General features: G+C 41.2%; 2 protein-coding genes across 3 annotated transcripts; both read right to left on the bottom strand.

Moving 5' to 3' along the window:
* Positions 1–265: 265 nt before the first annotated feature.
* On the bottom strand, positions 266–6,054 carry dnajb6a (DnaJ heat shock protein family (Hsp40) member B6a). The gene is made up of 7 exons (XM_006806182.2): positions 5,948–6,054; positions 5,444–5,553; positions 5,210–5,275; positions 3,440–3,550; positions 3,185–3,328; positions 2,869–3,073; positions 266–1,086 (listed from the first exon to the last, which is right to left on the bottom strand). The coding sequence occupies exons 1-7, from the start codon at positions 6,010–6,012 to the stop codon at positions 981–983; spliced, it is 807 nt and encodes a 268-aa protein (XP_006806245.1). The 5' UTR covers positions 6,013–6,054; the 3' UTR covers positions 266–980.
* A 2,914-nt stretch (positions 6,055–8,968) lies between these two features.
* On the bottom strand, positions 8,969–24,641 carry exoc3 (exocyst complex component 3). 2 transcript variants are annotated; one of them, XM_087850632.1, is made up of 16 exons: positions 24,495–24,641; positions 23,294–23,491; positions 22,837–23,056; positions 22,539–22,711; positions 21,139–21,351; positions 20,652–20,830; positions 20,218–20,334; positions 19,042–19,159; positions 17,723–17,848; positions 16,877–16,977; positions 15,962–16,072; positions 14,830–14,971; positions 14,077–14,199; positions 13,792–13,953; positions 12,243–12,364; positions 8,969–9,552 (listed from the first exon to the last, which is right to left on the bottom strand). In XM_087850632.1, exons 2-16 carry the CDS (start codon positions 23,435–23,437, stop codon positions 9,348–9,350), a joined length of 2,256 nt encoding a protein of 751 aa, XP_087706758.1. In that variant the 5' UTR covers positions 23,438–23,491; positions 24,495–24,641; the 3' UTR covers positions 8,969–9,347. The 2 variants fall into 2 exon arrangements, with proteins under 2 accessions (XP_087706758.1, XP_087706759.1); XM_087850633.1 differs by having other exon boundaries at positions 23,294–23,494.
* Positions 24,642–24,926: the final 285 nt, after the last annotated feature.

The raw sequence follows: 24,926 nt of genomic DNA on the forward strand, positions 1-24,926 counted from the left end.
CCAGTTGATCCAATCCATAATTCCTCTTTTAGGTTTTAGAGAGAGTGTTCCAGGGAAAATACAACAAAAAACACGAGACTAGACAAGGACATAAGCAGAGAAGATAAGGGAGAGGAGAAAAAGTGCGTCCGCCTCCTCCGAGAGCCAAAGAAGAAGTATTTCAACACAGACTGAATAAATAAAGAGACCAACGAGTTTTTAACCACGATGGACACTGAAAGCTGTTCATCTAAATCCCTGAAAACTTAAAGCCAGAGGCAGCGAATATTTCAACATCCTGAAAACAGGATGAAACTCAAGATTTATTGGTTTACAAAGTACACAAAATTCCTTCCATATTCATTTGTCATTTATGGAACGCCTTCCATCAAAAGCTTTGACATTAAGACTTGACATCAACAGGTATACATGCGTCATTAAATAAACAGAAACACACCGGTATTAGAACATATAAAATTGCAAAACACATCCTACCAGCATTGTGTTTTTAATAAAAATAAATAAATATTAAGAATCGGGTAGACAAGCAACAAACGTGGGGTGCTGGGATAGAAACTTCTGACCCACGTTTCAAAATGAAAATCATTTTTTTCCCGATTCAGATGAAGGAGCAAAGTCACGCCTCGTTGTGAATGACGCGAAGCTCAAAGTACTGAAATGGGGAAGGTCATATCAGAACATCAAAACAATACTGTGGTCCCGAATGTTAAAATAACACCACCCTGAGCAAAAATAAAGGACGGCTTCGGTTCATAGACAACAACTAAATGCATAGAAAACCCTTGGAGTCAAAGTGTTGGTTAACAAATGAGAGTCAGCAGGGGAAGGACATGAATGGAACAGCACAACATAAGTAACCTAATGAAACACAGCTATTATTACATCGTTTTGTTGCTTTGTTTATTCCACTGTGAGCTCAAGTTTTATTGGGATCTTGGTACTGAGGTAACACTTCTCCAGTGGAGGATGTTTGCGTGTCTTCACTTGTGTTCCAGTCGCAGCAGCTGCTCTTTGCCATTAATGGTTAACGAGCGTAGCCGTCCGTCCTCTTCCACCTCAACTCTCTCCTGGCCGTTCTCTACAATTCTGCAGAAACAGAGAGCATTTGACACCATCTGAATCGTGAAAATCCTTTTACACGTAATGGGAGCAGCGTTCGTACCGCTCGTCTGCTGGTGCAGTGTTTAGTCTGCTGAGATATTGCTGAGATGATGATTAGGCAGGTGTAAACATGGGTCAAACTAAGCCTCACCTCCTACTTCCTTCCTACTCTCCTTAACTCCTGCCTACACTTCAAAAAAGAGCTGTTTTTTGCACACTGGATTTTCTGGAAACTTCCCTCAAAATTAAATGGCAAAAGTGTGTTTGGCTTTTTCTTCTTGATGCTGTTGTACTGAACAAAGGGCTGAAAATTACACTGGAAAAATCATCAACAAAGGACACACAAAGCTACAGAACACCTCTGGCTGCTTCGATACACCGATTCAAGCAACAGATCTTTTCCACTCTGAGGTTGCAATTTGACAAATGTTTCATGTTGGTTCAGTTTGAAATGAAACCATCCATTTGTCCTCTGCTTCACAGAAGAGCTATGCACTGATTCGATGTGTCGTTTGCAGGCAGAAGTTGGAATTGATTTAAACCAATAAAAAAAGAAACTGTGAATGTGAGCACCTGTATGGAAGGTCTAACCTGTACACAGGAACACCGTGAAGAGTTAAAGACACAAATGCACAGGACTGATCCAAGTCTCGATTTTAAATTCACAGTAAGACTAAAACATTCACTATCCATCATCCATCATCTATCCAGACCACATTTAGATCATTTTATAAACATCAGGGATTCAAAATGCAATAAGCCAAGTCTGATTAAACTGTGACTCTGTGGAAAGGTAAGAAACAAAAAATGTTAAATAACGGTAAGTAACAAGGCGACCTTAAACTGGCAGAAAGCATGAAGCATGTATTGATATTATCGCCGATCATCTGGCTTTTGCGATGCAAACATCCGTACACGCTGCATGATAGCAGTCAGGAAAACCCTGTGGCAGAAAGCTTAGACCTTTTTCTGATTGACTGATTGATACGATTTGCACAGCAGTTCACAACTATCAGTGACAAATGTGCCACTCAAGGGTCCAGAACAGAACAGTTATGTTGTTGGACATCCACATGTGCACACAGCAGGTTATCTGCACTGGAAACACTGGAAATCTTCTGGGTTACAGAACGAACGGTTTGTTTACATCAAAGTGACTATAAGTATAAAGATTATGGGCTTCTTCCCGCTCACAGACCAGGAACACATGGACATTACAAAGATGGCCGCCATGTGATGAGACTATTACTACAAGATCGCCGCTGTACTAAAGCAAAACCTCAACCGACGTCTGCAAAGCTGAAAACCTTCAGCCTAATCTGACTGTGATCTCAGCTCTGATTAAAAAGCATTCAGTTTTCATACAGCACATCCAGCTGAGGACATTCCTAAAATTCCTGAGAATTCCTCTGAGAATCGGCATCTGCCAGCTGCTCTCGCTTCATTTTTAACCTGTGAAAAGCTCAAAGAGCTGCTTCCCTGACAAGTGATGTATTGGATGGGTTATGCATTGAAAGGACTCACTGTGTTGCTACACCAGGACGCGATGATTGTGTTCATCTTTCATTAAAGTTAAAATTAAAGCGACTGTTTGGTTTAGAATTGGGCGACACGGAGGCTGAGCTCACTGATGACACCGCAGGGATGGAATAAAGATTTGTGCACAATAACTGAGAATACATTAACCGTACGATGCACATCGCTGCTCTGTGCACATGAGGGAGTCGCAGTGAAGATTTTGTCACATGCTATCTGGTAGGTCAGTACCTTTTAGTAGTGATCTTCCTGCCGTTGACGGTCTTGGTGGAGGTAGACACAGATCGAAAGTTGCCCATGCTTCCTCCACCTCCTCCTCCAAAAGAGGTTGATGAGAAAGAGGTGAAGCCGCCACCTCCCATACCGCCCATTGTTGTCATGTGACCCATGTGACCGATATGACCCACGGCGCTCATGGAGCCAAAAGAACCAAAGGCTAAAAGTAAAAAGTTGATGTGTTTAATTCATTTAAGCAAAAGATCAACACTGCCAACAGTTGTGGAGCCGCTCTGCAGCAGCGTGTGCTTTACGCTGGCTAACAGCTTACCTGGGTCAAAAGGGGAGAAGCCGGCACCGAAGGCTGGGAAACCAAAGCCCCCCAAAAAAGGGCCGCCTGACCGGCTACGACTTGCCCGGCCTTGGTGCCGCCGGCCACTACCGAAAAACGAGTCATCGCTAAATGGATCTGGACCTGAGAGGAGAAAGAGTCAGAGCGCAAGAATAGCTGAGAACCACAGCAAAGGCCCAGTCTTCAAACATGCAGTTGATGTACCAGCTTTGTTCAGCTGAATGGAGGTCTTACCAAAAAAGTCTGCAAATGGGTCTCTGGCACCAAAGAATTCCCTGAAAACATCTTCTGGGTTACGGAACGTGAAAGGTTCATGGAAATGCTCTCCATTGTGGAAGTGCGCCCCTGAAATATCAAGTCAGTCAAAAGTGATGTAAGAAGTGTACATCTGACCAGAGGCGGAAAATAATTCCAATTCCTTGGAATCGTTAAATCTGCCTGCCTAACGGTGCCGCTTATCAGTTCTCGCTACGATCAGCTGATTTCATGTGTCGGTGGAGGGAAATAGTGACGCAGTCTCCAGCGTGGACATTCATTTTATTAGGGATGCACCGATACCGATACTGGTATCGGGTATCGGGGCCGATACTGTAAAATGTGTAAAATGTGTAAAATCGGTTAACTTTTACGAGTTAACCGATACCATGAACCGATACCAACTTATTTCATTAATCAGAGGGTGGCTTGTCATTTTTGTTGTAGTTTTTTAGATTGGCCACCAGGGGGACATCCCACGCTAAACAGGCACAGGGTTAGGCGAGTGAGACTGGCGGCTCCAGATAAAAAAGAGAAACTGGAGGCTGCTGTAGCTAGGCTAAACAAAATGTCAGCAGTGTGGAACAGCCAACTTTAACTCAGGTTTTGGAAAAGCGAAGAAAAATGTCAAGAGAAAATCCACGGGCAGTTAAAATAACAGAGGCTCGACTCATTTTATCGCTCTGGATGACCAGCCAATGCCGGCCGTGGAAAACATAGGATTGCACCGTCTTCTCAGCATACTCGAGCTGCGATATAAAATTCCCAACCGCCCACACATCAGGGAGATAATGGTGCCAAAACTTTCTGAAGAGGTAAAGACAAGCAGTGTGCGCGATGTCAGTCCTTGGTTTAACGGCACAGTGGACTGATGATCCACAGGCAGATGAGGAGTTCGTCAATGCCAAATACTTTTGTTATTTTGTTTGTTTGTTTACAATATGGACACTCTGCAACAATTTAAAAGTTTATTTTATTCTCAAACCTAATTTGTATTTATTTTATTCCAAACAGAAGTGTTTATTTATTATTCTGAAAGCTCGAGACAGTGCCAATAGTTCAGTGATATTTTGTTAAATTACAGTGTGGAGACTCTGCAATAATTTAACAGAAGTGCTTATTTTTCACTTGAAATGTTTTTGTGGTCATTTTTATTAAGATTTTATTTTTTATCGGCAGAGAATAAAATAAAACCTGTCTTCCAATTCATTGCATTTGTGTGTGTGTGTGTGTGTGGTAGAAGTATCGGTTTTTGTACTCTGTATCTGCAAGTACTCAGATCCAAGTATCGGTATCGTATCGGTTTGAAAAAATTGGTATCGTTGCATCCCTACATTTTATTTTTATTATAAAAAAGGATGAGAGCGCGATGGTGACGTGGAGACTGCGGGACAGGAACAACTGCAGCCTGTGTGTCAGATGATTTTACATAACAAGTAGTGTACTGCATTACTTTTAAGAAAAGTGTTGTGTAATATGTGCAATAATGACTTTGAGTAATGGGCCCAAAACTGATCACAACAAAGAGGGGAAGCACCTCCAACATGCACAAACATTTGAAACACAGCATGTGGAAGTTCCCATCCCTATGTGCACGATTTGACAATCTCCATGGAAAATGTTAAAGTGGACGCGATGACGCCCTCACACATCGTAAAAATGCTACAAATATGCTCTAGTGCCAGTGTTCAAACCACACAAACAAAGACGTTCACAAAGTTACAGGTGCATTTACAAAGAGATGCTTACCTCTTCCACCATTGCTCCCTGTCAGCCCCTCTTTGCCATAGCGATCATATAAACTCCTCTTGTTTGCTAAAACAGGGAAGTGACAAGTTTCAAAAGCTGAAAACAAACTGTGGGAAAACAGTAATAAATGCAATAAAATACAGAAATACCAGGATCACCGAAGAGACAGAACTGTGTGTTTTCACTGAGTCGACTCAATGAAAACACACCGTCGCACACAGGTGTGATACAAACCATCAGACAGGACTTCATAAGCCTCTGACAACTCCTTGAACTTCTTCTCAGCCTCCTCTTTGTTCTCCGGGTTTTTATCTGGGTGCCACCTCAGGGCCAGCTTTCTGTACCTGCACAGCAGAAGTAAAAGGTGCTGTTGCAGTGAAAACAATGAAAAAGTACAGATGTAAGAGAGCAAAACATGAGCACTTCTGATCTGAATTTTCTGACCAGGTTTCAAAGTGAAATGTGACGCTATGTGTCGGCTAAAGCCTCGAAGCACGCTGCAAAGCGCTATGTTCATGTCAGAGGGGAAACTATTACTCTTCTCACTCCCAATTCAGATAAAGGATCATTCAGCTCCCACGTGGTGCAGATGTGACGCAGCTCTGCAGCATTTACCTGTTAGCTTGAACTCCTTCAGCAGTTTATTAATAAAGAACCAGACAGAGCCTGAGAAAACTGCAGGCGATGGCATCTCTGCGCAGGTTCTCAGCTAGGACCACATTTAAAACTTCAACTCACGCTTTCTTTATGTCATCTGCAGACGCATCCTTCCGTACTCCTAAAACCTGGTAGTATTCCACCATGATGAGTGGATGACTGGAGACACTTCAGAAAGCCTGGTGAACCTGAAACAGTGAAGACGGCCACTTATTAGCTTGATCATTAAGTATCAAAATCACTGCGTCTGCAGAAATATTGAATTCACGCCTCTCTGGAAGACTTTGGATTCCAGGAAGTTTTTTTGTGGGATCGCAGTCAAACAACCAATTTGTTAAGAAATGTTCCAGACTGAGCCGAGTGCCTCAGATGTGTTTGCGTGGCAGCTGTAATAAGATTAGATCAGATTCTCTTAACAGCAGATAAGAAACTACACTGGCTCCTTCATTACCTCATTCAACACTTCCAAAGTGAAGCGTGTGTTGCATTCGTTTCTAGAGAAACCGAATGCTTTAATAAAAGTAAAGATGAATCATGTTTCAAAAGTATAAACAGTTGAAGGGAATTCTGTGAAACTCCACACAGGAATAGTGGCGTTGGTTCCCAGGATGTTCTTGCTGTGAGGCAACAGTGCACCACCATGCTGCCTCGTGATTTATTTACTTCCAGGGTGGATTACTGTAATTCGTTATTATCTGAAGAGTCTTCAGCTGATCCAAAAAGCTGTACTCAGAGTACTGACCAGGACTAGAAAGGGAGAGCATCCTTCTCATACTGGCTTCCTGTTAAATTCAGTGCTGAATTTAAAACCCTGATCCTCACATACAAGGTCTTGAAAACCTCACAGCACCGTATGAGCCTGATAGAGCAGTTTGCTCTCAGGCTGCAGGCTCACTGATGGTTTCCAGGATGGAAACTACGTCTTTTGTGTGACTGTTGGGTCTTTACCCACAATACGAAGCTGTTGTTGTGTTTTGATGTTTTAGAAATAAAACAGAATTGAACTGAAATTGAAAACCTTTTTAAAATGAACATTTATGCATTTCTCTGGCACTGGGGCATTTCCAGGGGTAATGGGCGGGACTGTGTGATATGGTGTTTTTATGCTCACTGTACACAGAGCGTGACGTGACATCACCTGGTGCGTGCCATCTGTGGTGCTTCGACCTCTTGACTTTTGTAACCTGGCACGTTGCGCCATGGCCACAGCAGCCGGGTTGAAGATACGATCGTGTTGGTTTTTATTGACATTTTAATGACATTCCAGCTCAGGAGTTAAAGGGGAACAGTTTAAAAAGTTTGCAAAAACTTGGCAAAGTCCTTGCTTCCAGTTTCGACTTCTTCTCTTCCAATATCAGCACTCATGTGGTGATATTATCTGAGGCGTCCTGCACCTTAACCACGGGCAGCGATAGTGCAGTGAGCAGTACAGAGGCTATGCTGACGCCCTGCTCTGATACAAAAGGATTAAAATAAAAATGACATTATCAACAAGAACCTTTGTAGTAACGTTTTTTAAGGTCCCACCTGGTGAGAATTTGTTAAAATAACAGTAACTGGCCCAGTAGGTGGAACTCTCCCCTCTGGTTCAGCGTATGCAGGTTATGAGGTCTTCTGATCATTTTGAATTTAATTCTGTGGATCAGTCATAATGTTGTACTTTATAGTTAGTTTTCATTTGGACTTTTTCTTTTTAATCCAGTTTAATTTCGAGAGTGGGCTCGCTCGCTTCAGCTTTATTGGTTCTAAATGTTTCATTTTAGTTACTTTACTAGTTTCAACCTTAGTATTAGTCTTTTTATATGAGCGTTATTAAAGTATGGAGGGCATATGTGATTCAGAAAAATCAGTGCAGGTATTACAACAGAAACTGAACTTTTTGAAAGCAGCGCCACTCTTCAAATTAAAAACAACTGTGAAAGATTTTAATTGTTCCAGCTCCACCTTTCAGTATTTTGAACATGAAGGTGTAGCTCAGCCCTGTGAGCCGCTCCTGTGCAGACGTGTGGCCTGAACATGAACACCAACAGCTTGTGTCTCGCACTTTTATCTGCCAGTTACATATTTAGTCTGAAAACAGGCAGACTGAGAAGATTTAAACGTAAAATGGAAGAATGCCTTTCAGTTACCATCTGAACCGGACGGAAACTCTCCGGGCTTCACTTCTCTGAACCCAGAGTAGCTGCTGCTACCCGGCTAACAAGGGCTGAAAGAGCCGCTAATGGTAACAGCGAGAAGACTAAACATAAGTATATTCAACAGAAAGCAATCTCACTGAAATACTACTCGTACCAGTAGCTGCTTGGCGAACCTAAAGTAAGCTAGCTCTGGCCGGCAGTAAACAAAAGTCGCCATATCGTGAACGCTATCAGTCTTACCCAGCGGAGGATCAGCAGTCTGCGCTCTCAGTCGGTTTGTCGAGCAGACACACGGTCTGATAATCGGCCCGTGACAGAAACTAAAGAGGTTTATTCATCTTCAGCAATCTGTACATTCTCCGATTTAACACAACGTCCTGTTTCTTTCTTCTTCCCCGCCTCGCGTCTTCTTTAGCTACGACGCTTAACAACAAGCTTAGCGTCTCTCTACCGCCGCCCACCGGACACAGGCGGCATAGCTGCTGACCACTAGCGGAAGCGTCCAGGATCACGACTTGGAAATCATTAAACATTTCCAAACAGACGTATGGGAATTAGTTTGTTGTATACTTTTACCCACTGTCAGGATTTACAGCATGTTCCGTGTCTAAAATGTGCCATTATTATACACCAGCACTGCACAGAAACTGGACACAAACTTCTTGAACACGCATGTCAGGTTCATTGGCTGTAGGTGTGCACAGTTGTCTCTCAGCAACAGATTGGTGACCTGTCCATGGTGAACCCCACCTCTTGTCCCATAACATCTAGGATGGGGTCCGGCCGAAATATGACACTGAATGAATTACACTAGGAGAGCATCACCTGATTCTCTGGGACCTTTGTCTGGTTGGTTTTAGCTTCTGGTGATTACCAGAACTTTTTGATCCAGGTGTTTTTCATGTGAACTTTCTATGAAATATATTAAAAAACAAACACTTGAATACCACGGCCTCTTGAGTTATTTTCTCTTAAGGTATCCTGCTTTTGTTCCATTTCTTTAATGCTCAGTCCATACATGTAATTTGAAGTATCGGCTATTAAAAATGAAACTGTAAATTAACTGAATGCTGTACAGAAGGTAAAGAAACATGACTGACAAGAAACAAAGTAACACAGGGAAGTTCAGTAAAAGGAGAGGACATAAAGTCTTGTGATGCTTTGCACCTCTAATTAGAGCCGTGATGCAGTCCATTTATACAATACAAACTGTATTTGTTTAAGCAGGCGTGTGATCAGGAACAAAATGAGTGAATACAGAAAACAGGCTGCAAGAACCAGTGAAAATAAAGTATCCTTTGTTATGCTAGTGTGACCGAAGGAGCAGGACATGGAAATAGGCTTTATTTTAGCAGCTTTGAGGTTGCCATGGAGGTCATTGTAGTCATGGTCGTCATGGCAATGGTGGGCACAGCGATGTCTTTAAAAATGGACTGCGTGACACCAGAATGTGACACTTTATTCTCGCTGAGCGTTCCGATGATCATCTGCCGCATCTCCCTGCTGGCGTCGCCACGCACGGCAAGCAGCGCCTGGATGTGCTCCTCCCTACAGAGAGCCGGAGGGACAAACAACCTCAGCCACGTACAGGCAAACTCGTTATAGACACATGCTGTATTCTGCGCGGTGTAGCAGTTGATGGCCTTGGTAGCACTGTCACGGCTCGGATGATCTGATATCCTCGTGTTGGTGTTGTTCCCAGATCATCATGAAAATGTTGTTCCAGGTTCAACATTGCAAGTGACCAATCACATTATTGTGACGTTATTCTTTTGCGCACCAACCCATTCGTGCATTAATGAAATTCCAATGTTGCAAGGACAATATCAATTCTGCTTAGCGTTTATTAAAGGGTTAGGGTTAGGGTTAGGGTCCGTTGATCGGCGGACAAAGGCGGTTTCTCGCAGCTTAAGTACAGTTTTTTGTTTTACGCCGGTTTTTCCCGAAGTCGCAAAAGTATGACATCACAACATTCTGATTGGTCACTTGCAATGTTGATCCTGGAACAACCTTTAGTATGATGATCTGGGAACAACACCAACACGACGATATCAGATCGTGCGTCACGGCTCACTCAGTGATCAGGCACACTCCAACATTAGTGAAGCCCAAGGCACTCTCTTTCTAAACTAAGTCTGAAATGCTTTCTTCTCATGGCGTGGTCATGCTTAACAGAAAACACGATTCAGCGTGCACGCCCTCATCAAGATGTTTAAAAAGATTGCGTGAAAACTCTCTTTCCTAATGCTGCGACGTCAGGAGCAAATTCCCACCTGGAGTCAGAGTGGAATATTAATCAGTTCTTCTTGTTTTAACTTTGTATGTTTTCCACTTTAACCAGAAGCATTTCAAAGTGGACATGAAGCACTACATGTTACATCATGGAGCTCTGCTCTCAAAGGCTGACACAGACGTGATTCAGTCTCTGAAGCTGGATTTAAGAAATAAATGCTTAAAGTTTATAACCTGGTGATGTAACCTTCTGTGCTGACAGAAGATGGCGCCAAACACTCAAAAATGTGAGCACGTCTTAAATCCGCTACAGACACTGTTACAGCTGTCAGTGTTGGAGAGCAGGGCTCAATATATGAGCTTTATACACTTAGTGCTTAACGTGCACTTAAAGCTCCAAATCAGTGAACACACAACATCGAGAACAAGAAAACTGATAACTAAAATGTATCAAATTAAAAAACTATACCTGCACACGAGACGCAAACACTTGAATATTTATTCCACTATAAATTTGTTAGAAGCTGCTTGATTTCTTTCCCCTGGTTCCTAGCACCAGGTCTGGATCTCCATTGTGGTTCCTTATAACTGCCATGGAGTCTTTCTTTTAAGTCTGTTTCCTGCATCCTGCGTTTGGGTCATCACTCGTGGTGGTCTAATGGCTGCACTGACGCAGCGAAAGTGTCTTGAACCCTGGCTGGGGCCTTTCTATGTCAGGTTTTTATGTTCTCCCTGTGAGCGTGTGGTACATCCTCCCACAGTCTAAAGGCGTGCATGGATGTAAGCGGTGGGGGAAAAATGGATACTGTGTAGTATGGTGATATTTTGTTTGCTAATAATGTATGGATACAGGGACAGCAGAAATCGATATTTTGTTACAAAAAGGTTTTTGTGCTCTGACTTCAGAGCATGTTGATCCTTTTTCTGAGCAAGAATCCTGACATTCCTTCACTGTCCAAATGTGTTTAACTTGTTTTGGCAGCAATAAACATGACAGTTTACTTATTTTAATTTAAGACATGTTTTATTTTAATTAAGTTTAAAACTTTTTTATTTAATGTAAAATTATATTTTGTTTTAATTGACTTTCAAATTCTTCAGTTGCTGAAGGGGCTGCATAGTTTTCATAAACTGCATAGTTCAGAATAGCTATAATTGTACCAGATGGTTGATTCAGTTAAGTTGGACTAGACTGTAATACAAACCGTTCAGTTTGTCAACAATCAAACTGAAATGAGAGAAAGACTGAGTGTGAGACTTTGATATTAGAGAAAATGAATATTGATAAAGTTTACCTTTATGTACAGAATCTGAATATCGCAAAATATTTTTAAAAATTGCAATAATATCGTATCGTGGGATGTATGGTGATTCCCACCTCTAATGGATGTAAGGTAGATATATAGAATAAAGAGTTGGTTAAGCTTAAAATAAATGAATACTATATGAATGTGAGTATGTTGCATTACTCCTACACTAAACTAACAATAAGTACTTTGATTTTTAGGAATGAATTTGATGACACGTTCAATACTTACAGATAAATCCAGCTTCACAGACAGCGTTACATCTGTATCAGTTTGAGAGCAGGAAGTCCTCTCTGTGCAAACTGTCCTGTTTCATTTTACTAGCAGACTTCACAGCTTTTTTTTTTAACTGTTAATTATTGTCAGCAACTCCTTGGCCACAAATGTCATGTGACACTGTGCAACTACAGTAGAAATGCATTGTGGTGGGTAAAAAGCTTATTTTAAGGAAAACTCAGATCTGACTGGTGACACGATTTGTGTAGCGTTTATTTCAGGGTAACTACTGCAGTTAAAGCTTGTGCTATTTCCTCAAATGACCATGAAAGCAGCAGAGAGAAAAAAATGTTTCGTGTAAATGTGCCATATAAAAAAATGATCCCATCATTTCAGTTCTTGTATATGTCTAAAGTACCATGCTGCAAATATGGGAATGATGCTGACGACAGCTGGAATGCTAGTGAGCGTTAGCATGTGTACCTGATATCAGGATATTTAGACACCAGCGTGGAGACCTCCAGGAACAACAACGTGGGGTCAGTCAGCTTGAACACTTCTGCAATAGCAGTGATGGCACCACAGAGCCAGTCTGTGTCCTCACCCTACATGGTGAAAAACAAAAGAGAACCAAGAATACTTTCATGTGCTGCTGCGTGAGGATCGTGTGCATCATCTGCTTGGCTGTTAAACTCTTCACATTAATTAGAGTTTGGGTACAAAATCCACATGAAAACAAAACTTTAAAGAGTCAAGTCTGAGCTCATTTAGGTCAATATAAGAATGAATGAGGTATTATGTTAAATTAATATACATTCAGACATTATTGTAGTTTTTTTTTTTGATTAATCTGAAATAGGGATGGGTATTGATAAGATTTTCACGATTCCGATTCCATTTTCGATTCTGTTTAACGATTCGATTCTTTATCGATTCTTTTTAAAAAAGGAGAACACTAAGGTCGATTAGCTTAGAACTTTGTTTTATATCTTCTCTTTGAACAAGATAGAAATTTAGGAGTAACATGGCCTTACAAACCCAACAGTGAGATCTTAAGAGATCCACAGCCTACGGCTCTTCAATGGGGTGTCACAGGGTCCCCAGGAAAAAAAATTGTAAATGTAAAATAATAAAATAAATATTCTTCTGTAGCAATAACAAAGTATAACATCAATTATTCTGTAGCAATTACACAAGAATATCCAGTAATGTCCCTGCCTACAATTAAACACATTCACTTACTGAAAATCATCTGCTGTGGCAAATGGGTGCAAGCCTTTGACCACAAACTGAGTCACTGCTTGGCGACATTCGTCTATCCTGCCTGAAAGGAGACGCTACCGGTAGACTGCAGCGAGAACTGCCAGCATCTGAGCCAGACTCTGTCTCTCATCATGGTCACCTAAACGCACAGTAATGGCAGGTTTTGTAATAAGGCAGATCGCGCTAACATAATATGCACTGTTGTTGATTATTTACCTGCCGCATTAACGGGAGAGGACGTGCAAACGTTACCGCTGCTGCTGGGTTGAGATTCACGAGTCCGGAGCGGAATTAAAAACACGACATTCATTTAAGGTCATCGCGTGTTTTGTAAGCAAATGCTTTTGCATATTCGTAGTGTTTCCTCCCTTAAATGAAATATCTACTTTGCAAGTATTGCAAGTTGTCCTGTTGTCATCCGTTCTCGTAAAGCAAAACCAAACTTTTGAGCGTTTGAGCCGCTTAGGCGCCGTGTTTCCTGCCAGGTAAATGACGCTCCGCAACGTGGTGACGTCATTCGGGGCGACTGGAATCGATAAGGGAATCGTTTGCAAAAATGGCAAACGATTCCAAGGAATTGAAACACTGGGAACCGGTTCTCAACAAGAACCGGTTTTCGATACCCATCCCTAATCTGAAACATTGTAGTCATTCGAGATCCTGGATTTTTGATTTTCATGAGCTATAAGCTGTAATTATCAACATGAGAGAAGAACCACACACTGTCCACATGTTTCCACACCAAACACCACTGCACACGTGAACTTACCGCAGCCAGTTTTCTAAAGAGGAACTTGAACTGATCGGCTTCCTTCATCATCCTTTCAGCTCCCTCCTTTCTCTCGTCAGGGTTTTTAAAAGTGATCCTCTTTTGCATCACTGCTTTAATGTACTCGACGACCACCCTGCGCAGGGCCTCGCTCGTCATCTCCTGCACACAGAGCAGGTTCGGCCTCAGAGTAGAGTTACACTACAGCTGTGGAAGCTACGGAAACAGCTGAAAACATCGTTATGCACTTTCACTGGACTCTATGACTGTTTGCAAAACTTCTACCTGATTGAAAGGTTTCTTAATCTTGTTGAAGTCATTGAAATAGTCCTCCACCGTCACACAGATGGTATCCACAGCATGAGAGCCTGTCAGCCACTTCCTGGTCAGCAGTTCGTTCAAGTGACTCTGGAAAATGCAATGAGAGAATCATTTGTAATCAGTATATAAACATCTGAGAGGAAATTCTTATTATTCATTCGTAAAATAAATCCTCATTTGTATTTTTTGTTACTTTATTGCAGAGTTTAAGAGGTTTCATAAACAGCTGGTGCAGCTGTTTCACAGGAACTCAACTGCACCCTCGAAATCTTATAATAAGAGAATTTGTCTTAAATAACAGTTTGACTCACTTTCAGCTGATAAATCTGTAAAGTTTTTGTGTTATTATTATTACAACGTGTGAGCAAGGAGAGCAGGCCGGTCATTTACTCGCTCACAGACACACGAAGCAACAACACCTAACATACAGCAGATTCATCTGTCTCTTATTGATCAACAGGAAATATAGAATGAATTTAAATTTGATTATAAACACCTATATTCCTTTGAAGTGGACACCACAATAGTAGCTAAATGCTTTGCTGCAAGACTAGAGAAAGTACTTCCTCTGGTATCCTTTTATAATATATTTAATAAAAATCTGATGACAATATCAGACTGGAGTTTTGTTTTTTTATAGAAAATGAAACTAAAAATACAACAAACATAAACATGTAGTAACTACAGTGTTATTAAAAATATACTTTGTTTTTTTACCTCAAGATCAAGGAAAACTTCATCTAACAGGAACTGGCAACCCTCCTTTGCCACCTCATTGAGCGTCCTCTCTATGGCAGCGTCACTGTCAGTGGGCTCTGATGACTGAGAGTACTTCCTCTTCAGACTGTTGATGGACTCCCTGAGTGACAGATGGGACTGTTTACAAATGAATCCTCATAACACGACTGACCCATGAATCAGTTTCACTGACAGACAGCACCAGCGGTGAGCCAGCCTGTGTTTACAGAACATATCACACCCTCGTGACTTATATTAATATTGGCATATTTTTGTTTCCTCACCATAACTTCCAGAACACCACTTCTGAATTTGTGATGCTTTTTAAACACGAACAAAACAGTATGCAAAGTTTCGAAAACTAATTAAAACATAATAAATAATACAAAGACATATAACCTTATAATTTTTTAAACAGTACAGTCATTGCTAAAATGCAGAAACAATTTTTTTAAATTTAATTATTAAATTAAATTGAATTTGGGTAAAACCTGTGCAACAATAAAAACACATAATGCAACATCTTCCAGCTGCAGTTCATAAAGAGTAAACGAAGGACTGAGTAGCACATATTGCTGACAGCATCAACCAATAAGCAGAGGCCTTTATTATGAAAAAGGGACAATCCTGTGAAATTCTTATAATCACTGTCCCATTACTTTTATTTTGAAAATCAACACACATACCTGTGGTCAACAAAATAACTTCCTGTATAACACTAAGGGCTTATATTTTGAAAAGCCAAAAATGTCTGAAGCACATTTTCCTTCTATTAGGAAACTGAGGGCTTTTATTTTGAAAACCCGACACACACTTTGTCCCTTCTGTTAGCCGCTGCTGTCTCTTGTGCACCAGGATGTGTGTAACAAACAGGAGCAGCTGATGAAAGTGATTTGCCTTCATTAAGATCTCAGCACATCACAGCTGTATGTCTGAGCTTGAGCTCCGTGTCGTTGAGCTCTTACTGTATCAAGCACAGGTAAGCAGACAGAAATCGTCAACAATCTTTGCCAGCACACTGCCAGTCAGTGTGATTTGAACTTTTCTGAGTAATCCACCTCTTATTTGCATAATATGTTAACACTAGTTCATGAATGAAATTACAACTCACTTAAATGTCTGGCAGTTGTTAATGATGGCTATCATATACTGTACATAACACTGAGGCAGCTGCCTGTCTCTCAGGTGCTCTTCTTTGTAGCTCACCGCCTCCTCCCTGTACCTGCAAACAAAACACACATAGTTACTGGTAAAGATGTTTCCGTAGTTTGTTCTCTTACTTGTTCTCTAAATGGATGCAATTACTATTCATTATTAGCTACTTTTAATTTGGAGAACCGGGACTTTTATGAACCACGTTGAGGGTGTTCATTTTGCCAGATGCACTTGTAGCACACGTCCGAATGAAGTAAGAACAGAAACAATTAGAACTGGATTCACATCACAACAGTTTTATTTACAATGATCCGGATTCTCTCAAATGTTTAACATACTTCAAGCTTCAATGATTAATGACAAAGTCTCATCACACTGGTTTTAACTGGTCCACAGTTTTTCAGAGAACTATGTGAATTGTTTCAGTCTCACAATAAGTCAACACTAGAAAATGCAGACTAATAATTCTCGAGTACTATAAGGTCATTAGTACATAGTGCTGTGCAGCCTCAATTCATTAAAGTTGCTGGTGAATGATTTTACCTGCAGCACCACAATGGAAATAAAGGTATTTGTCAGTGTAACTCATGCAGTTGTCCCTTAGTGTACACCTCAGTGGACTATTACGTCCTCGTGAAAACAAAGTGGTGCAAACAAGGAAATAGCTACAGGAAAACACGAGTTTGTTTGCACAGCGCTAGTGTTTGCATGTCTGAGCATGAAAATCAAGGCCTGAAACTCACGACTCCAGGAGGTGCTCATCACGAAGCTGTGCTTTAAATTACACTTTCATAAATTCTAAATCACACTGACATTTTTCTTGAACTGTTACAAGAAAAGTAAAAAAAAAAAAAGCGTATGACAGAAATACCTGATAAGGAAAGTGTTCATTTGTTTCAGGCAGAGCTTCAGAACCTTTTCTTTAAAATCTCCATCGATCTGTGCAGCGACTTGTAGGTTCTGCTCAAACATCTGAGGAGTCGAGACAGAATCAGAGGAGCACTTTCAACAAGCAAGTACAATGTAGCAGACACAATACACTGGATGTCACAGCAAACCCTTTAAACTGCAGTCAGTGAGGTACAGCTTCAGTCTAATACTGATCAGTGTGACCCCGATACTTCCCCCACCGCGCTTTAGATCTCATTTTTCCTTCATCAAGTGCAGTGAAAATAAACTACTTTTAACAACGAGCAGTGTTGGAGAGTAACTAGTTAAACATAACCAAGTTTAATGACAGTTGTATAAAACGTTATCTCCTCCTTTCTGTGCTCTGCCTCTTCTCTGCCAATCAAAGAGCATTACTGTGAACCAGGCTGAGGCAGGTGAGCATGCCAGTGAATAAGACAAATGTTTACAGGAATAAAAATGGTGCAACATCAAAAGACACAAACTTAACAGAACGTGTGGAACCTGTGAAGGATCGTCTGCTACTGTTGACACATTTTGACAAATAATCAAGTGTAGTGTGTTTCAAGTAGTTAAACTAATTAAAGTAGTTACATGGCTTGTTACATTTTAAAGAGGTAACTAGTAATGCTGTTGAAAAAACAGGCGTGTTGACGCTTAGTTAAAAAAAAAAACTGTGGACATCATCTGGCTGAGAACATCCACACGAGGCGAGTTATCAACTTAACTCAAGCGAACCCACAGTCCAGATACTGAGAATCTTAAAGCTCTATACGGGCTCACTCCTCACAGGGGAGCTGTGTGTTACCTGAAAGACGATGGCCGGCAGCGTGGTCTGATAGTATCCGTCTTGATCAGCCTCAGGCTCTGTTTCCTTTTGCCAGTCTTTCTTATCCGTTTCCAGGGCCTTGCGTAGCCAGCCTGTTATATTAGACTAAAGACATCAAACAGAAACAGGAATTGACTTGATTTCTGTTCCTTGTGACATATTGTCATTTTTTAACCCTTTAAGACCTGCCATAGAACCAAGTCCGCCAGAGCTTATATTATATGTTTACATGCTGTGGAGCCATTTTTGGGAGCATTTCAAGTTGCTATACATCAATACAACCACTACAGCCTAAATTTTAATAATATGTCTGCATTAAGTGCATATTACTTACATAAATTGCAAAAAAGTGCAATAAACTACAAAAAAATTGAAAATCGTTTTTGTTTTTTTAACATATATTTCTAGTTAGAGAAATTTAAGAGGCTTATCCCTCAAAACTGTAAATACAAAAAAGTTGCACAAAATAGTTTCCCACCACAGGAAATTTATTTTGAGTGTCTTCATAGTTTTATTTTTGAAATACACCAATTTTTATATACTGCAGGAAAAACGAAAATAAATATTATAATGCAAATTTGCAAAAAAGCAGCATGTGCATCAAAATAAACTATTTCCAGCAGTGCAATATGAGTCCTAAGCATCCCAGAAACCACACAGAAAGTCAGAAAGTCAAACATAACTTTTAAAAACACCAGTATAGGCTCATGAGGCCTTGATGGTAAAAAACTACATTTCCACGAAAATGACGTCACTTCCGGTTTCGGGCAGGTCATGGTGGACATGCGATAGTTCGCACTGATGGACGTAGGAAGTGTTATGAACAGCTGATCGGATCAGCAAAGCGTGTTTCTGGAATATTCTGTTTTTGTTGCTGCAAGTGCTTTTTATGCAGTTTTTGCAAAACTATATGTGGAAGGAAACTGTGACTGAGGACAAGCTGATGGCATAAGATGTAAGTACAACTCCTCCGGTTTCATATGCAAAAAAAATTATTGCGCTAGCTCACGTGGTTGCAGAGCTACTGGGATTTAAAAATAGTTACGCAAAACGGAGCGTGCTGCTCTGACCGGCTTTAAAGGGTTAATGAGATGCTGACATTACAAGTTACAGATAAGAGGACATGAGGAGTTGGTTTTTTTTGCAGTTGGATGTTCAAGGACTCGGTCTACTGAAGTGCAGCACTCACAGTTTTTAATTACATGAGAATTTAAACTGCACAATATACTGTATAAATAAATATTACAGGCACAATAACTTGAATGAGACAATCCAGAGAGTTGCTGGTAGTAACTTACTGTAAAGGTCTTCACATATTTGCTGAGCAGGTCGTCCACCACCTCTCGCGGCAGCAAAGCCTCCAGCTGGTGGATGTCACACTCTGAACAGAGCTCTGGATGGCCCATCATCTCCACGCTGGGACAAACACACACACACATACACACACAGTACATCTGTCACACCTGCAGGTTCCTCATGAGTTTTGCTCAACAGTAGTAAGATGCCCCAGGGTTAGGTCAGTTTAAATGCATGCTTCCAAGTAGAGCAGGGCGATATGACCAAAAATATTTATCACGACATACATTTGAAAATAACGATAACGATATAATTGAGAGTAGACAAAATACTTTACAACTCCACAACTTTATTAGTGCAAAAAACCCATCAATGTGTTTTCACTGAAACAAGCAGCTGTTTTTTTATGTGCATTAAAGTTATATAAAAATGTAACAGTGCAAATTCCTCACTGACAGTTTAACCAAAAGGCATTTCCAGTGGAAACTGGCCGACATATCCTCAGCATAACCATGTATAATATCCACAAAACTTAAAAAGAGGTTATACACACACAATACGGTAATATTATGTTGAAGCACAGTACGTATCACTCCGCGAGGCTCCGCCTACGATGCCGTAATGCTCCGACAATCCATCAAGCGGTGTGGCTTCGTAGCTTAGCAAAGTCGTACTGAAACAGATTTTCGAGCGCCGTGCACATAAAATCGTTTCGAGGTCAGTAAACACAACCAGAGTTCATACATAAGGCACACGGGATTATAAGGGGCTCTGTCGACTTTCAGAAAAATCAAAGGATTGATTTTAAGTGCGCCGTATTTTCCAAACAACACGGTAATAACGACGGCCCGCTAGCATGCTCTACCAAAAATAGTGCTTTGTTGTGTATCTGACGAAAGCTAAACCAGTTCCACACCAGTGAAGCTGCAGCATTTTTACAAACCAGTTCAGGTTCATCTGTTTCATTCAACGATCCACTTTCACTCTTCTCGTTCTGCGTCGCCGCCATGTACGTATGTAAACAAAGGCACTGCGCATGCGCGTTATACCCATATTCTATCGCGATATTTCATTTTCCTATCATTGCCCAAAATTACACCGGTATCACCGTGAACGGTATGATATAGCCCAGCCCTACTTCCAAGCAAAGACTCACAAAGTGTGTTTTGTGTGAGTACCTCTTATATGTGTTGAGGACCCACGTCAGAAGAGACACGATCTCATTCGCCTCCAAGTCCTCAGAGGCCAGTTCTTTGACACGCGTGGACACAGCATTATGGTAAAGACGGAAAAACCTGAAACACGCATACATGTGCACATGTGGGTGAGCACGTCTCTGAATACGACACAAAAGCATATATGTAGAATATGTTGTTGACTCGTGTTTATTTGAATGAACATGAGCACTTAAATACACCAGATTTGTCCTGGGGGGGGGACTACTACATGTACAAAGCCCCTTTACCTCACTATGGAAACAGTTTGATAGATCTGCAGATCTTCAGTTTTTTAGTGATGTACAAATAATCTGAGGATTGTTGGACTGAAAGACATTTATAAACATTTAGCATAAATGTGACTTCACACTCTTACAAGAAGTGATATCTCTGACCTGTTGAATGTGTTGTAGTGTGGGGGGAAGCACTGCACCATGAGATTTTTGACAACAATCAGATCGTCCAGAACATATTTCCTGGTTATTTCTAGAAGACGAACCAGCCACATTTTATCAGCCTCTCTTGTGACTGCTTGTGTGCCCTCGATGCGGGTGCTGACTGTACCCTCCAACACCTGCAACAGAATCCACCACAGGTTCATAAATGCTCTCTGGCTGTGTGGCTGCGTCAACCATGACTGCAAACACAGGTTTAAATGAGTCAAAGGGGTCACTGCAGACATACACCCGTCCTACAGCTGACAGAATACTAACCACATGGTCAGAAATACAAAGACTGAAATATTTTATGAAGAAAATGAAAATAAAAGCAAAGTTTTGGATAAGTACACACAAACACAATGACTGATACGATTTAAGAAGAGTTGGCAGGGAGTTTTCAGACCCTTTGAAATTGTTTCTGTTGTTATTATTCTGCTCTCACCTCAAACATCTTGTCCTTCCACTTCTTGGGCCGCCCAGGCGGGATGAACCCAGTCTGCTTTTTCCGGTCAACCATACGCCGATCAATCTTCTCCTCCCGCTCAATGATACGAACTACTGACACCAGCATGGTGGGGTCACGACGAACCGTTACCATGGACCGCTGCAGTACCATCCATAATTGTTTAGCCAGCTCGTCTGACAGTCCCTGAACCTGGAAGAGAAGAGAAAGTGAAGGCTTTTTGAGAGGCTTCTGTACAACTACTCGTGTTGAACCAGGCCATGTTTTTAATCACAGGATTTTTTTTGTCTGGTTAAATAAAGGTTAAAAAAAAAAAAGAACACAAGTTTAAGGAATTGGTGTCACTTCATGAAGCCAGGTCAAACCAGTGTTGCCAACTCCTCAGTAAGGAAAATCGCTATTGGCTGTCCTAAAAGTCGCTAAATGACATCATCACCTAATTTGCATAATTGGTCATGCTAATGTAATTGCAACCTACGTTGTTGGAGAGAGAAATAACATCGTGGAAGAGACATAAAGTGAGTAAAAAACGTCCTAAATGCATTTAGAATTTATTTAGAACTACAAATTAAATTTCTTTTAGCAATTATTGTTTTTTTAATGTCACAATTCCAACCCTGCTCCTTTATCCGGGCTTGGACCGGCAAAAGTGACCCGAAATAGGCACTCTGGTGGAGTTACTTTGTGTGTGTGTTTATAAGTAGTTTTAAACCTTGTGATCCACAAAACAGCATAAGAGTAAAAGAAGAACTGACTGCGTTACAGCACCCGCTGCTTGTTGAGAGTAAAAGAAATATGCGCTTTCACGTCTTTTTTTAGCGACTTTTTTTTAGAAAAAAAGTCGCTAGGGGGTTTGAAAACTCGCTAAATATAGCGACAAAGTCGCTAAGTTGGCAACACTGGGTCAAACCATTTTTTACTCATAAACTGTATTTTTTTAAAACACTTTTACTATCTGAGATTTTTATTCACTTTTTTCAGACGTAGCTCTTTTATGCCTTTTCAATGCTCAACATTCAAAGTTTTCAAATGACAGAAGTACCTGCACTGTGTGTGAACGACACTGACTTGTCCAATCAAATTCTTAAACAAGGCAGGTAATGCCAGCTGACCGGGGTGCACGAACTTGTACCAAGAGGACTATTCCAAGTGACAACTGGAACTCGGCTTTGCATGTATTCCACATGCATATTATTTGCATGAACTTTAAGCACACTGTAATGGAGTTTGCGTGCGCACAACCACACAGGTAGTCTGAGCAAACTGTACGTATTTGTAACGTTTGTTGTATTTTGTGATGGATTTTGTTCCAAGCTATATTTTCAGGGGCAAAGCTGCCACTGGTCCAACTCTCTACGTCGACTTTGCTGTTCGCTTACATCTTCAAAGTAGATGGAAATGAGATGCATGTCACTGGTGTTCTTGCTGTCCATGCGGTACTGCTCATACATGAGGTCGTCACGGGAACACTCCAGCTCCATCAGCTTCCTGTGGGCCTGCAGCAGCTCTGCCTGCTCTATCAGCTGCTGTGTCTCTCCCACTATCTCTGGCACTAGACACAAAGCAAAGGAGAAAGACACCCATGCCAGTAAAAGCCAAGAGCAGATAAGGTTTCTATAGTAACAGAATATTGTTGGCATCTTTTAGATTGAAGTTTTTAGGTTCAGTCGAACTTACCAGAGAAGATATTTTTTAGGTTTTCCACAGCAGCAGCCAGCTGGCTGTGCTGGACTACAGCATCCTTGACATCTTTTAGGTTTTCAATGGTGTTAATGCTCTGCCTCCAGTCTTTACTGACATCAGCCAGTGAACTCTGGATATCTTTGACATCTAGCAGAGCGCTGTGCAGCTGGGTCAGTCCAGTCCGAACACCATCCAACTGGGACTGAATGGCTGCCTGAAGAACATCAGGGACCATCAGGAAACAGATTATCATTGTTGAATTACTGTGACTTAATAACCTTGTGCTACATACAAATGCTTTGCTTTCTTGTTTAACGTGTATCCATCTACTGTGTAGATTACTAATTAATACATTCACTATAAAAAAGCATACCTTTACCTCAGCTGTTATTGAATTAAATACTAGACATTGCTGAGATAACAATAACAGCACACACAGAGGAAACATCACCTTGAGCCGCGCTTCCACTGACGCCTTTTTACGGGCTTCTCTTCTTCTGTATTGCTCCACTTTATCCAGCTGATCTGACCTCTGCAGCATCCCTGCCACACGCTGCACTGCCGTGGCAACTGCCTCCCTGCTCGTTTCCTCCATCGTCCTGCTCAGCAAATAAGTGTCAGGTGTGTCCAAAGGTTTCCACACGAGGACCTGCTTAAAGAGAGAAATGTCGAAAGGGCTGATCTTTATGTAGTGCTTTTCTAAAACACATTTAACCATATATTCATGCAATGCTTTGCTTTACAAACTTTAACACTCGTGACTGGTTTAGACACCTTGATTATTGTGGACATTAATTTACAGCATAAAGCCCAACTCTAAAACCGGGCAGAAACTTTCACACTGTCTGGATTTAAGAAGTAAGTTTTTTGAACATGTTTAGCACCATCATGTGCCAGTAATTCAACCTAATTCAATTTGATCTACAGATGCTCTCATCACTGTAATAAGATTTTGAACGCTGTAGGCCATAAGATCATTTGTATCCTTCTCTAAAGCTGTTTCTGTGCTGTGATGAGCTCTGAAACTTGACTGAAACTCTTCAAATAAGCGATTCCTCTGCAGATGATCAGTTAGCTGTTTAGCAACTACTTTTTCAAGGTTTTGCGATAAAAGGAAGCTAGTTAGCCACTGGTTTTGGGGACTGTATGCTGCGGGTCTCCACTTGTGAAGACACATACAGATTTCAAAGGTCCTGTTTATAAAACCAACAATGCTGTGCAATTATTGAAGGTAAAGTCTAATCCTGACACATCACATGCACGTGAATGTCACGTCCATCATTTCTTCCGGTTATCCCATCCGGACGAAGCTGGAGCTGTCACAGAGCAAGAAGCGGGCTAAACTCTGTCAGCTCTGTCGCAGGGATAAAGCCATTTCCAAACGACTGGCACAGCCTTTGTCTTCTCGACAGCACTTCATTGGCAGACACTGTTAAATGGCTTCTGTGGTCCTAATGCCGCCGCCTAACGTTAACGCAATAAAAGCTAGTGTTGTTTTTGCACTGACAGCTATAACACAGTCGTGACTGGATCAAGTATACAATTCAACTAACGTCGAAATGAAAACAGATGATGCTAAGCTAACAACAGGCGAAAACGTCCCAGTGTCAGCGACAATACAACAAGCTAGTTCCTCAGAGCCGGAAACTTACCTCACTTAAGGCAAAACCAGAGGGAAGACAAAAACCATATCCACCAGTATTAAATATGTTATTATTTCAACGAACACAGCCTTTGTTGTCGTTGTTCAACTTCCTGCTCCAGCAGCGCAGGAGACGCCTGCTGCTCCTTCTTCTTGGCTGCTGACAAACAACGAATTGGTGAATTAGCGCCACCAGCTGGTATGGAGTGTGGGTCATACAAATGCTTCTTCTTCTTCAGTCAAGTTTAATGGCAGCTTGCATCTAAAACTGTTGCATTACTGCCACCTCCTGGCTGTTAATCATCCGTCATTCCTGAATCCTCAGATCCTCTTGATGAGACCAGTATTTCTCAAAAAACGAAAAACCACCATTTTCCCTTCACCATGACTTAACTCTTTAACCATCGTTCAAACGTAAGTTCCCTTCCACCACTCATTTCAC

Source organism: Neolamprologus brichardi, chromosome 14 (genome assembly GCF_056152115.1).
Source record: "Neolamprologus brichardi isolate AB-2024 chromosome 14, ASM5615211v1, whole genome shotgun sequence".
NCBI classification, from domain to species: Eukaryota; Metazoa; Chordata; class Actinopteri; order Cichliformes; family Cichlidae; genus Neolamprologus; species Neolamprologus brichardi.

Bases quoted from the DNA above. Each gene is read 5' to 3' on its own strand.
- dnajb6a (XM_006806182.2), bottom strand. From the start codon at position 6,012: ATGGTGGAATACTACCAGGTTTTAGGAGTACGGAAGGATGCGTCTGCA. The intron at 3,329-3,439 runs GTAAGACCTCCA...TTCTCCTCTCAG, and splicing joins CCCATTTGCAGACTTTTTTG to GTCCAGATCCATTTAGCGAT. The intron at 3,074-3,184 runs GTAAGCTGTTAG...TTTTACTTTTAG, and splicing joins CTTCTCCCCTTTTGACCCAG to CCTTTGGTTCTTTTGGCTCC.
- exoc3 (XM_087850632.1), bottom strand. From the start codon at position 23,437: ATGGAGGAAACGAGCAGGGAGGCAGTTGCCACGGCAGTGCAGCGTGTG. The intron at 19,160-20,217 runs GTACTCACACAA...TGTTTGTCCCAG, and splicing joins GTCCTCAACACATATAAGAG to CGTGGAGATGATGGGCCATC. The intron at 9,553-12,242 runs GTACACATGCTA...GGCTCTCTGTAG, and splicing joins TCTAAATATCCTGATATCAG to GGAGGAGCACATCCAGGCGC.